Here is an 11200-nt window from a genome sequence, read left to right on the forward strand (position 1 = left end):
AAAAAAAAAATTATTATTCATATAAATATTTTTATAACTGAAAAAAGTTCTATATTTATGATTATGTGAATATCAGGATCTATTTTAGTATAAAAATAAAAACTTACTCAAAAAGAGAAAAAGTTGCACAAAATTTAAGCAGAAAAATCATGTTCTATATCAATCAATTTATCAAATAATATAACACATGATTTTCATTTAATAATTGAATTATTTTACATGAGAAAATAATATTATCTTCTTTAAAGTGCAAAAATGAAAGTCAAACAATTAGGAGGAAAGTAGCAACTAGCAAGTGCTCTTCTCACAGAAAAGCAAATGGCTGTCTCTTTCTCTCTCTTGCCCGGTCTGCCCGGTTTCCTCCTTTCACATATCATCCCTGCCCGTCCTGCCCGTTGTTGAAAAAAAAACTCTCTTTCACATGCAAATGCTAATTCAATCTCTCTCTTTCCCTCATACATCCCCTTTGGACTCAATTTCCTCAACCGGGTTGTCTTTGTTTTAGTCATTAGTTTCATCCTTTTTGCTATTTTCACTCATAACTATGATGTTTTTGTTCTTTTGGTGATGTTTTTGTGAGATTTCTTGAACTGGGTCTTTTCTATTTTTGTCTAATTTTATAACCTGGCTCTAAAGTTTGAAACTTTGTGGTGAATTTTGAATATGTAAAAGAAAATTCTAAGTGTTTTTACAAGATGGGGTTTAGGGATAATGCAATTAAAGCAGGGAGTTTGGATGTGGGGAAGAAGTCAAAGGGAAAGATGAAGAAGGATGGTGATGAGAAGGAAATTGGGTGTTGTGTTAAATTTAATTGCTTTGGAAAGTGTATACCTTCAAGATCAAAAGTTGATTCTTCTAAAAGTGGCACCACAAGTGCTTATAGTGGTAATTTTCTTTCCTTTTATGATGTTCTATTTCTTTTGTTTCTGGAAATGATTCTTGTTTTGCATTATTTCTAGGTAGAATTAGAAAGATTTGTTTTTAATGTTTAATCTTATGTTCTGTCAATATTAAGCACCTGAAAAAAGATGATGTGTATGTTTTAGTGTCTGACATCGATACCGACATGATATCGACATTTGTGATTACATTCAATTTATTTATTTTTCAAATTATTATTACTATCAATGTGGGTGTGATGTCCAGTATCCATGTATGTGTCCGTACTATGAAGTGTCGGTATGCATGTCTGTGGCCGTGCTTCATAGACTATGTCTCTGTTTGAATAAACTAAAACTTAACTAAGCGCTTATAGCATAATAAGCGCTTATATTTAGTAGTGACTTTAACTGATAATAAGTGTTTTTTATTAGTGGATAAAGCATCTGCATATGAGAAAAGGGAAAGAGAAAGGAGTGCTCCTCCGGGATCGTCGACAACTAGTAATGCAGAAAGTATCCCTTCTACTCCAAAGTTCAGTGAGGAATTGAGGGTTTCTTCTGATTTGAGAAAATTCACATTCATTGAGCTAAAGATGGCGACTAGGAATTTTCGACCCGAGAGTCTTCTTGGTGAGGGAGGATTTGGTTGTGTCTTCAAAGGTTGGATTGAAGAGAACGGAACTGCACCTGTGAAACCAGGTACTGGACTTACCGTTGCGGTCAAGACCCTCAACCACGATGGACTTCAGGGTCACAAAGAGTGGCTTGTATGAATGAAACTTACTTATATACCCTTTTTCTCGGCTATTTTTTTCATTAGATGAATTTTGTTTGCGTTACCTTTTCATTAACATTCATGAATTTTGTTTTGTTTTCCTTTCCAGGCTGAGTTAAACATTCTTGGTGATATTGTTCACCCGAATCTGGTTAAATTGATTGGTTTTTGTATCGAAGATGATCAAAGATTATTGGTTTATCAGTTTATGCCTCGAGGAAGTTTGGAGAATCACCTCTTCAGAAGTATGATATTAACCTGTTTTATTTATGTCGCATGTCTTCACTACTACTTTTTTGTGTGTGTGTTCAGTCAGCACGTCCGTGGTCGTTAGATCGAGATCAGACAATACAATAAACAAGTAGATTTTGTGGACTGTCTGGTTTCGATCCAATGACCACCGATGTGTTGATTGTGTGAGATTTGTGACTGCAGCAAATTCAAATTTGTTATCGGGTTCATAGGCTTATAAAATTTTGTATGTATGAGGAAATTTATTGTTTTCTGGTAACAACCATGAATTGTGCAGAAGGGTCCTTGCCTCTTCCGTGGGCGATTAGAATGAAAATTGCGCTCGGTGCAGCAAAAGGACTTCATTTTCTCCACGAAGAAGCTCAAAGGCCTATAATCTATCGTGATTTCAAGACGTCTAATATTCTATTAGATGCGGTACGTGAGTTCGTTATGGGAAAAGGTTTTCAATTATTTTTCGATTATTCCTCAACTTCAAAACATTAAAGAAAAATTACTTTTTTAGGAATATAATGCAAAGCTCTCTGATTTTGGACTTGCTAAAGATGGTCCTCAAGGTGAAAATACACATATATCAACAAGAGTTATGGGAACATACGGCTACGCAGCTCCTGAGTATGTGATGACGGGTTAGTTTCCTCTCATATTCTTTTGTTTCATAAATTTAAAAATTCATAATGTGATCAACACTTTAGGGTAGGGGTGGCAAACGGGCAATGTACGCCCCCACAAAAAAAACGGGGCAGGGCGGACCCGATGGGCCCTGCACCCCTAAAGTCTAAGAGTTGCAAAATTCATGTTAATGCTCGCGCCTGTAAAAAAACAGAGAGAACATAGTAGAGGGTGCAGACCTAAAACCTTGATCCGTCCTGCGAAAAAATGCAGACAAAACGTGCATGCCCGGCGAGTCAGACCCGTTTTTCCACATCTATTTTAGGACCCTCTTTTTTGATAGACAACTTAATTAAGAGCTTATAGCATAATCATTTATCTTGTAAGTTATTATGTATAAGTTCTAAAGCTTGTCATAAATTTAAGCCTCTTTTTTCCCTAGTACAAATTTAAGATTTTACATCTTTGTGAGGAATTGACATAATAAATGATAAATATTTGCTAATTGTTTTATACATTTTTTTCCTTTCATATACTAAATTGTTTGTTTAACTACTTTGTAAATCTAGTTGAGGTAGTTAGAAGAATTTTTGGTTGTAAAACAAATCCAAACATTAAAATGATGATGTTACAAATAATTATTGTCGCTTTGTTTCCCATTTTTTCGAAGATTTGTACCGTTGCACGTGATCAGTTTTAATTTTGACCTGAACTGATGATTCTGATTAGGTCATTTGACATCAAAAAGCGACGTCTATAGTTTTGGGGTAGTGCTACTTGAAATGCTCACCGGTCGACGAGCTGTTGATAAGAATAGACCGAACGGGGAACACAACCTTGTCGAGTGGGCAAGACCTGTACTAGGAGAACGAAGATTATTATTCCAGATAATCGATCCTCGTCTCGAAGGTCACTTCTCAGTGAAAGGAGCACAAAAAGCCGCCCAACTAGCCGCTCAATGCCTTAGCCGTGATCCAAAACTCAGACCTATGATGAGTGAAGTTGTTCAAGCTCTAAAGCCTCTGCAAAACCTCAAAGACATGGCTATCACGTCGTATCACTTTCAAGTCGTGCGAGTAGATCGCACGATGTCGATGCCAAAAAACGGTACGCAAACACAGTTAACATCTTTATCGAAGAAAGGTCAACCTATGAGGATATTGTCGAGCCCAAATGGTCAAAACGGTTCTCCGTATCGTCATTACATTAAGTCGCCTAAACCTAACGGATAAGAATCGTGATTTTCACTCGATAATTCGATTATCTATTCATTTGGAACAGAAAGTGTTGTGTTTTGACAATTGGTTGTGAATTTGTTATACATTTTCCACCTTTTCAGAATGTATTCTTTGTAAAGAAAATGAGTGCATGTTATTATTATTCATAGATATTTACTTACTCATCAGTATATATAGTTATTAATGTAATCAAATGTCATATTTTGAAGAACTTTAAATTTATGGATTTAATTTGTAGTTATGATATTCCTCAAGTTATTATTAGTGTTGGATTAGTTCATTGTTCAGTGTGTATTGTAGTTGGTAATTGACTTATCTAGATTCTATTTATTGCTATGTTTTTATAATTATAAGAAACTAGATTGAGACATCGATGTGTTAAGAATTTTTATTTTGTAAATATGAACAACAAATTTATATTATAATATTTTATTATAAATAAGTGAGAAAATAATATAAATTAACTACGAATAAAAAAATGTATGTTTGTAATTTGAGGGTGACATATAAGAGTTTATTTTACAAATTGAAATAATTTAAAATGATATCCCAAATGATTTATATTTTATTTTGATTTTAATGTATTTTTAATATTTGTATCTCTTTTAAATATCGAATTATAAGACATATGTTTTTTTAGTCTTAAAGAAAAATAAAAATTTATTTTCAATTATTATGGAATAATTCAATAGCTTTATAAATATATGTCCAGAATGTCAAATTTGTGTTGCATTAAAAGTATTTTTCAAGTGGTTCTATTTTAAGAAAACAAAAAATATTTTAAAATGTGGATATGAAATCTCTTTTATTTTTAAAATTTTAAAAAATATATTTAGTTGGAGTAATAATAAATTTATTATGAGTAAATTAGTATGATATTTTTTGAAATAAATAAAATTAATAATCAAATATAAATAGATTGTATTTTTGCATTTGTTTGGATTCGAACCCATGATCTTTTATACAGAGAAACAATATGTTTTGACATTTTAAAAATTGAAGATGAGATTTGAGAGATACCGCATAGAAAAATAAATGATGTGGCATAGAAGAAGTTGAATTGTCCTAAAATAGTTTGGTGCACTAGATTTAATATATATAAATAGATTTTAATAACCATAACTAAATTTAATCATCCGTACAAGAAAGTTGTTCTTAACGTCAGAGTTAGAATTAATTTAACTTTACAGTTGGGTAACTAATATAGAATAATTTGTACTTTCAACAGTAAAGAATAATTGACCATAGATACTACACATTCATTGAAAATAACTTGACAGATTTGAAAACACATTGGTGCTAACAGTTTATAACTTGAGAACAGTTTCTATAAGAACACAACATGTTGCACTCTTTAGTATCTCTTGTGAGTGTTACTTCTTTTTGTATCTTCAAATTCCCACGTATCCTTCAATGACTTCCATTTGTGTTCAAAAGTGTCACTAAACTTTTTTGCAATTTGGTAAATATGATTCCTTGGAGGATACGTTACCATTGCATTAGAGAACACAAGACTCATGTCGCTAGCAAACTCATCCTCTGTTGCATACAACCTCATTTTTCTCTCTATTTCCTTCAAACCTATTGCCTTTATCTTACACTTATCAGACTTTGCTATTTTTGGAGGATCTTTCAAATCCCAACCATCTCTATCTACCAACATCCTCTTCAATATCAACCAACATTGCCTCCTCTTAACACACTCCATCAGTTCCTTCAACCCACATTCTTCACCTCTTGTCACAGACGCTGTTTTGGGACAAAGTTTTGAACTTTCTTTCGGACCATTAAAATCTATTTCTGTTTTTGAAACTTGGTTCTTGATCATCTTTTTGTTTTCAACAACAATGTTACTATCCTTTGGTTGAGACGTAACTGTGTTGGAAACTTGGTTCTTGATCTTGATTATCTTCTTGTTTTCAACAACAATGTTACTATCCTTTGGTTGAGACGTAACTGTGTTGAAAACTTGGTTCTTGATGATCTTCTTGTTTTCAACAACAATGTTACTATCCTTTGTTTGAGACAAAGCTGTTGATTTGGTTTGATAATTTGAATCAACCCAATAACAGATTACGACTGGTTTCACAGAATCTTGAATCTTCCTTCTCTTGTTTTCATCTGTGGCGCAAGAATCTGAATCACGTTTTCTTGAACCAGGAGGATAACTGAGCTTGACGATAAGTCTTTTACGAGGTTGTGTTTTCTCGGACAGGGATGCAGAAGAAGGGTTTGTGTTCGATGCTTCTAAGGAAGAAGGTTTGGTGTTATGCGACATGGATGCTTTTAAGGAAGAAGGGTTTGCGATGTGTGACATGGATGCTGTAAAGGTAATGATGTTTGTTTGTAAAGGTTAAGTCTTCAGCATTTCTGTGTGTGTCTGTCTATATATAAGATTTGTTTGTTAGGATATTCAATACAACTTTAAATATTCAATCTTATTCGATAATTAGATTTTATTTGATTCTACCGATATCTAGGGATACATCCTTAATATCTAAAACAACTTTAAAAATTCAATCTGCTTCTTAATTATTTCTTAAAATTCTATTATGAATGAGTCATCGCAAAAGGAAAGAGCCTTTAATTTTTGAGAAGTTGTTTTAACTAACTTGTCGTTTGATTTTCTTTAAAACCTCTTAAAAAATTTTAACAAATAAATAATAATTTTAAAAAAAAAAATTTGTAACAAACAAACGCAAAGTTCAATTAAAAAGTAAGTCTTTAAATATTATTAAATCTTTTTACAAGTGAATAATTTTAATTTATTTTTTTGTTTTAAATTTTAATTCTTCTATTTTTTCTTTTTTGAGTTTTGATCCCCATTTTAAAAATCGTGATTTTGGTCATGTTTTTAAATTTTGAGTTGAATTTTGATAATTTTGAGACTAATATAAAAACTTTAAAAAGGGACAAAAATGTGATTTTTAAAATGGGGACCAAAATTTAAAAAAGAAGAAGTTAAAATAGGGGGACCAAAATAATAATTAAGACAAATAAATATAAAAATATTTTACACTCATATCTTGAATAATACTTTACTTACCCATTAATATTGTTTTAATTCCTTATTTTATCTAATTTACAAAATTAATTTTTTTTATTTTAAATTCAAATAATTTTGTTCACTCTCATTTATTTGCATGGAAAATTAAAAAAAAAAGTCAATCTCTTATTGATAAAATTCCATAAAATTAAAAAGTTAGTATTTAATCTAGAACTATATAAATGTAAGATTTATATAATAAAAGTTCATTATATCATAATAAAGTTAATTATGTATTTCAATATATCTATAATTAAACTTAATTTTAGTTTTTTTAAATTGTTATTTGTAAAAAAAAGTGATTAGTGTCAAACTCTCATACACGGAACTTAAAATAGAGCAATTTTGGATTCAACGGGATAAAAGAAATATTCAAATCAAGAATCAAGTCAATAATTTTAACTACGAAAAGTTAATTTGATTTTCTATTGTAGAATCTTTCTTTCCTATTATGTATTTTCGTGTCATCTTCTTATGTTATATCTCTTAAGCTATTTCTCCTTTCATCCTATATATTTTTATAATTTAGAGAAAGTGTCCTTTTTGTTTCAGGTTGCTCTTGAGTTTTTTCTTGATTTTTTTGGGTGAATTTTCAACATTTCTGTCATCTTTTCTTTCCCTGTCAACTTGGTGTTTCTGGTTCTGTTTGTCTCTGGTGGCTAATCTTGTTAGAATTAATTTTATTATTTTTTATATAAGGCATGCTTGTCATATCTCAAATTCACCATATCCTTCGCAATGATTATCTAGGTCACTAACCCTAATCATTTGCATATTCTTATGGTCATTCATTTCATCTGCATGGGCATTGTTCAATACAAGAGAACATGTATTTTGGATGCAACGCTTTGTGCTGGTACCTAATGGGAACTAGGGTTTCCTAGCAGCTAGAAGTTGCTCAACAGTCAAACCCTAATTGGAGGTAGCTCTTGAGACTTGTGTGTGTGCTTATCATTGATGATTCAACTTTAACTTCTTATTGAAGCAAAACCCTAATTTCATCTGATCATTCCATTGTGTGTGTGTGTGTTTCTCTTGCTTGGTCAAACTACACCCAACAATCATTTTTTCATGGTTCATTCATGTTGATTCCTTGGTCTTGATTCCCTTAATATTGTGTTTGTGTCCATTGGTTTGAGCCCAAATACATGGTCCCACAACTTTCATCTGCTTCCATTCCATAACAATTCATCTGGATCATCTTCATGCCTAATCCTAGTCCAGGCCTTGCTATTCCATCTGGTCAATTTTATTCAAGTCAATTTCATACCATGTTCATTGCTTGGTATTTGGTCCATGGATCTTGGGTCAATTAAGGTCATTGTCCATTTTTGGCCTAAGAGGTTCATCCAAGATTTGTCATAGGCCATTCTTTCTTAGTTCATTCATGGATCTCTGCTTTGATTCTATTCAAATTACAAGTCTTGATTCCATTCATACTTGAGTCATACATTACAAAGCCATGTTCAAGTTAGTTCATTTCAATCCAATTTCAAACATGCTCATACAATGATTCTTGATATTCAAATTCCATACAAGTTCAAAAACTAATTCATTTTCATTCAAATGGCCAATTCCATCATTACAATCCATCATACATTGTTCATTATAAAAAATGCAAAAAATTATATGTGGACCAAATGTTGACTTTAGTCAACAATTGACTTTTTGGTCAACTTTGACCAAAGTCAACCCAACTTTTTTTTCCATCCTAAAACCCTAAACTCCTTTCCAAATCTTCAAAGTATCCATCTTGATCTTTGGTTGGCCATTTGTACATTGAGGCTTCAAATTCAAACTTGACCATTTGTGTTCAACCACCATTGTCCACTACATGAAACCATGCCCTACAAAACAAGGAAAGGCATGAGATACAACCACAAAGTCAGAATACATATGCTGCAAACATAGGTCATGTTAGTCCAAGATAGAATTGCATAAGTAAAGACCAAGGCATTAAACCATGAAGCAAAAGCCAAAGAATGCATACATGGCCATGCTACCTAAACCAAAGTTAGAATGAACATGGACAAGACCTGCTACAAATCATCAACATGAATTGAATACACATGGAGTAGAACATGAACTCTATAAAACCAGGGCATGATGAATGAAGTTAGAATGAAGGCAATGGACAATACCTACTGCACATATGCTGCAGAACACAACATGAAGCAACACATACATGATACACCTGCAGAAATCACAAGCTACAATGCAAACCTAAAACATTCCATGAAGCAATACACCCTGCTACATCAGAAACCATTCACCATATTGCAGACCTGCTGCAGAACCATGTAACCAAAAACCAAGACCTGCACTCCACAAACATGCCAAAATGAATCACAAGTTGGAATGAATGCAGTAAAACCAGGTGTAGCATGAGCAATGCTACATGAAACCAAGCCCGAAATTACAAGCTACTGTCAAGGTTTACAACAACATGAGCAAAGAAATGGACAAAGTCAAAATTGAAATGAATATACCACCTTCTACATGAAACCAAGCCCGAAATTACAAGCTACCGTCAAGGTTTATAACAACATGAGCCAAGTCAGAAGCTTGTTTGAACCTAGACAAAGTGTGACACGGGTTAGAAGCCATTCTGCAATACAATGCCATGACCACTACAGAAAAATCCCAGGACCAACATGTTTTTCACGTGAGCTTTTCAGGATTATTGATTTATAAAATTTGAATTTTATTCACATTTAAATCAGAGCAATTTCTAGCTATGCAAAATCTAACAAACTTAGATCCAATTTCCTAATCTATCCTCTCCTAAATCACTCTATAAAACCATCATCATTCAATCATTTGATCCCCTCTGAGAATCATTCCCTCTGACACCACATCAGAACCTTCATCACTCTCTCACGCATTCTCAACCCTCACTGCCTCAATTCGCATAGAAGAAGAAGAAAGGGAAATATAAGAAGCAATTTTACAAGAAAAAGAATGAGAAAGAAGATTGAAGCATACCTGTGGATTCCGGTGCCGTCTCCGCCGTATAAGTCATCTTCTACGGTAGGTAGGTGTTTTATTCAGCTTCGTTTGGCTTCGAGGACGATACCATGATGTAGTTCGTGGTTCCTGGAATCAAAGCCCTCTCATGAGAGGCTTTGATTCATCGTTATCTTCATTTAATTTCTGGTTTTGTAGATTAGGTTTCATGCATTTTCTGTTTCGATTTGATTGATAGATTTGAAATTAGGTTCAATGGTTGATGGATTTTGAGTGTAGAGTTAGAGGTGATTCGGATGGTGGATTTAATTTCATGTTTGGCAATGTCGGTGTGGCGGAGGAGAAGAGGTCTGGTTGTGGTTTTGTCATATATGAATATTGTTGATTTTTATCATTCTATCATTTCATTACTTGCAATTAGTTTTAGCATTTTAATTATGAATAATTGTTTAATCTTTGATTTGTGATCTTTAATTGGTAACTAATTACTAATTGATAACATAACACCTAACTACTAATTGCTAACATTTTCTTTGAGCAATATACATTCTTCCACTTTTAATTTGAGCAATTTATTTCCTTGTTTTATTTGTTTCTTTTTTACTTTGTCATCTAATCTAAAACGAATAAAAACATGATAAAACGGAAAAGACTAAAAAGATCAGATTTGAGGACATTGGACTATGGACTTGATGTTTGACCTTAGCATGGGACATGGAGTTTATTATGGACTTTGTGTATGACCTAGGCTTGGAGACTTAGAGGATTTGTTAGTACCCTTGCATTTGGACCTTGGACTTTTGTGATTGACCTATGCAACTGTGAGTTTCTGAGGACTTGTAATCTTTTATTACAAGAATGAATTTCAATCATGGTACTACCATAAGGAGACGTGTTAATTCTATTATCCACTTGTTAACTTAGGACACAATGCACACACAAGACTTTCTCTTGGGCTACCTTACAACGAGACACTTTATTTCTCACACCAATCTCTTGTTTTTTTATGTATCCCCTTCCCCAATTTGGTGTAATTTTTACTCGCTTTCCTTTGTTTGTTGTTGCTTGTTAGCAAACCTTAGGAGTTAGGATCGTCACCATTTCATAAATAATAAAACAAACCCTTGATCCAACGCCAAGTGGTCTTTTCAAATAAAGTTCAAAACACAATAAATTGTGATTAGGATTGTATGTCACGAGTCTTAAGTGGTGGAGAAGGAATGAGATTGGAGCTTTCCTATCCTCATTTGGAATATTTTGGACACAAGACGCCTGACTTGGTAGTTTGAAATATTGACCTCTACTCATAGTCTTTAGGGAGATATAAAGTCAAGAACACTATCTTTTCAAAAGATAAAATCGACATCAAATCAGCAAACCTTTTGTTTGCGCCTTAGGACACCATTTCGAAAATCCTTTTTCAAGGTAT

General features: G+C 32.9%; 2 protein-coding genes and 1 long non-coding RNA gene across 4 annotated transcripts; 1 reads left to right on the forward strand and 2 right to left on the reverse strand.

Moving 5' to 3' along the window:
* Positions 1–260: 260 nt before the first annotated feature.
* LOC127128511 (serine/threonine-protein kinase PBL34) lies at positions 261–4038 on the forward strand. 2 transcript variants are annotated; one of them, XM_051057862.1, is made up of 6 exons: positions 261–885; positions 1314–1648; positions 1766–1901; positions 2189–2325; positions 2414–2537; positions 3250–4038. In XM_051057862.1, exons 1-6 carry the CDS (start codon positions 696–698, stop codon positions 3750–3752), a joined length of 1425 nt encoding a protein of 474 aa, XP_050913819.1. In that variant the 5' UTR covers positions 261–695; the 3' UTR covers positions 3753–4038. The 2 variants fall into 2 exon arrangements, with proteins under 2 accessions (XP_050913819.1, XP_050913818.1); XM_051057861.1 differs by having other exon boundaries at positions 262–885; positions 2186–2325.
* Positions 4039–5112: 1074 nt separating this feature from the next.
* Positions 5113–6036, reverse strand: LOC127131892 (uncharacterized). The gene has a single exon (XM_051060781.1). It carries the CDS (start codon positions 6034–6036, stop codon positions 5113–5115), a length of 924 nt encoding a protein of 307 aa, XP_050916738.1.
* Positions 6037–8343: 2307 nt separating this feature from the next.
* On the reverse strand, positions 8344–10232 carry LOC127128512 (uncharacterized). The gene is made up of 4 exons (XR_007805934.1): positions 9790–10232; positions 9297–9379; positions 8946–9122; positions 8344–8651 (listed from the first exon to the last, which is right to left on the reverse strand). It is a non-coding gene; the product is annotated as an uncharacterized LOC127128512 (long non-coding RNA).
* Between the last annotated feature and the right edge of the window lie 968 nt (positions 10233–11200).

This window comes from Lathyrus oleraceus, chromosome 3 (genome assembly GCF_024323335.1).
Source record: "Lathyrus oleraceus cultivar Zhongwan6 chromosome 3, CAAS_Psat_ZW6_1.0, whole genome shotgun sequence".
Classification (NCBI taxonomy): domain Eukaryota; kingdom Viridiplantae; phylum Streptophyta; class Magnoliopsida; order Fabales; family Fabaceae; genus Lathyrus; species Lathyrus oleraceus.

Coding starts and splice junctions, on each gene's coding strand:
- LOC127128511 (XM_051057861.1), top strand. CDS start 696: ATGGGGTTTAGGGATAATGCAATTAAAGCAGGGAGTTTGGATGTGGGG. Junction 886..1,313: donor CACCACAAGTGCTTATAGTG/GTAATTTTCTTT, acceptor GTTTTTTATTAG/TGGATAAAGCATCTGCATAT. Junction 1,902..2,185: donor GGAGAATCACCTCTTCAGAA/GTATGATATTAA, acceptor TGAATTGTGCAG/AAGGGTCCTTGCCTCTTCCG.
- LOC127131892 (XM_051060781.1), bottom strand. CDS start 6,036: ATGTCGCATAACACCAAACCTTCTTCCTTAGAAGCATCGAACACAAAC.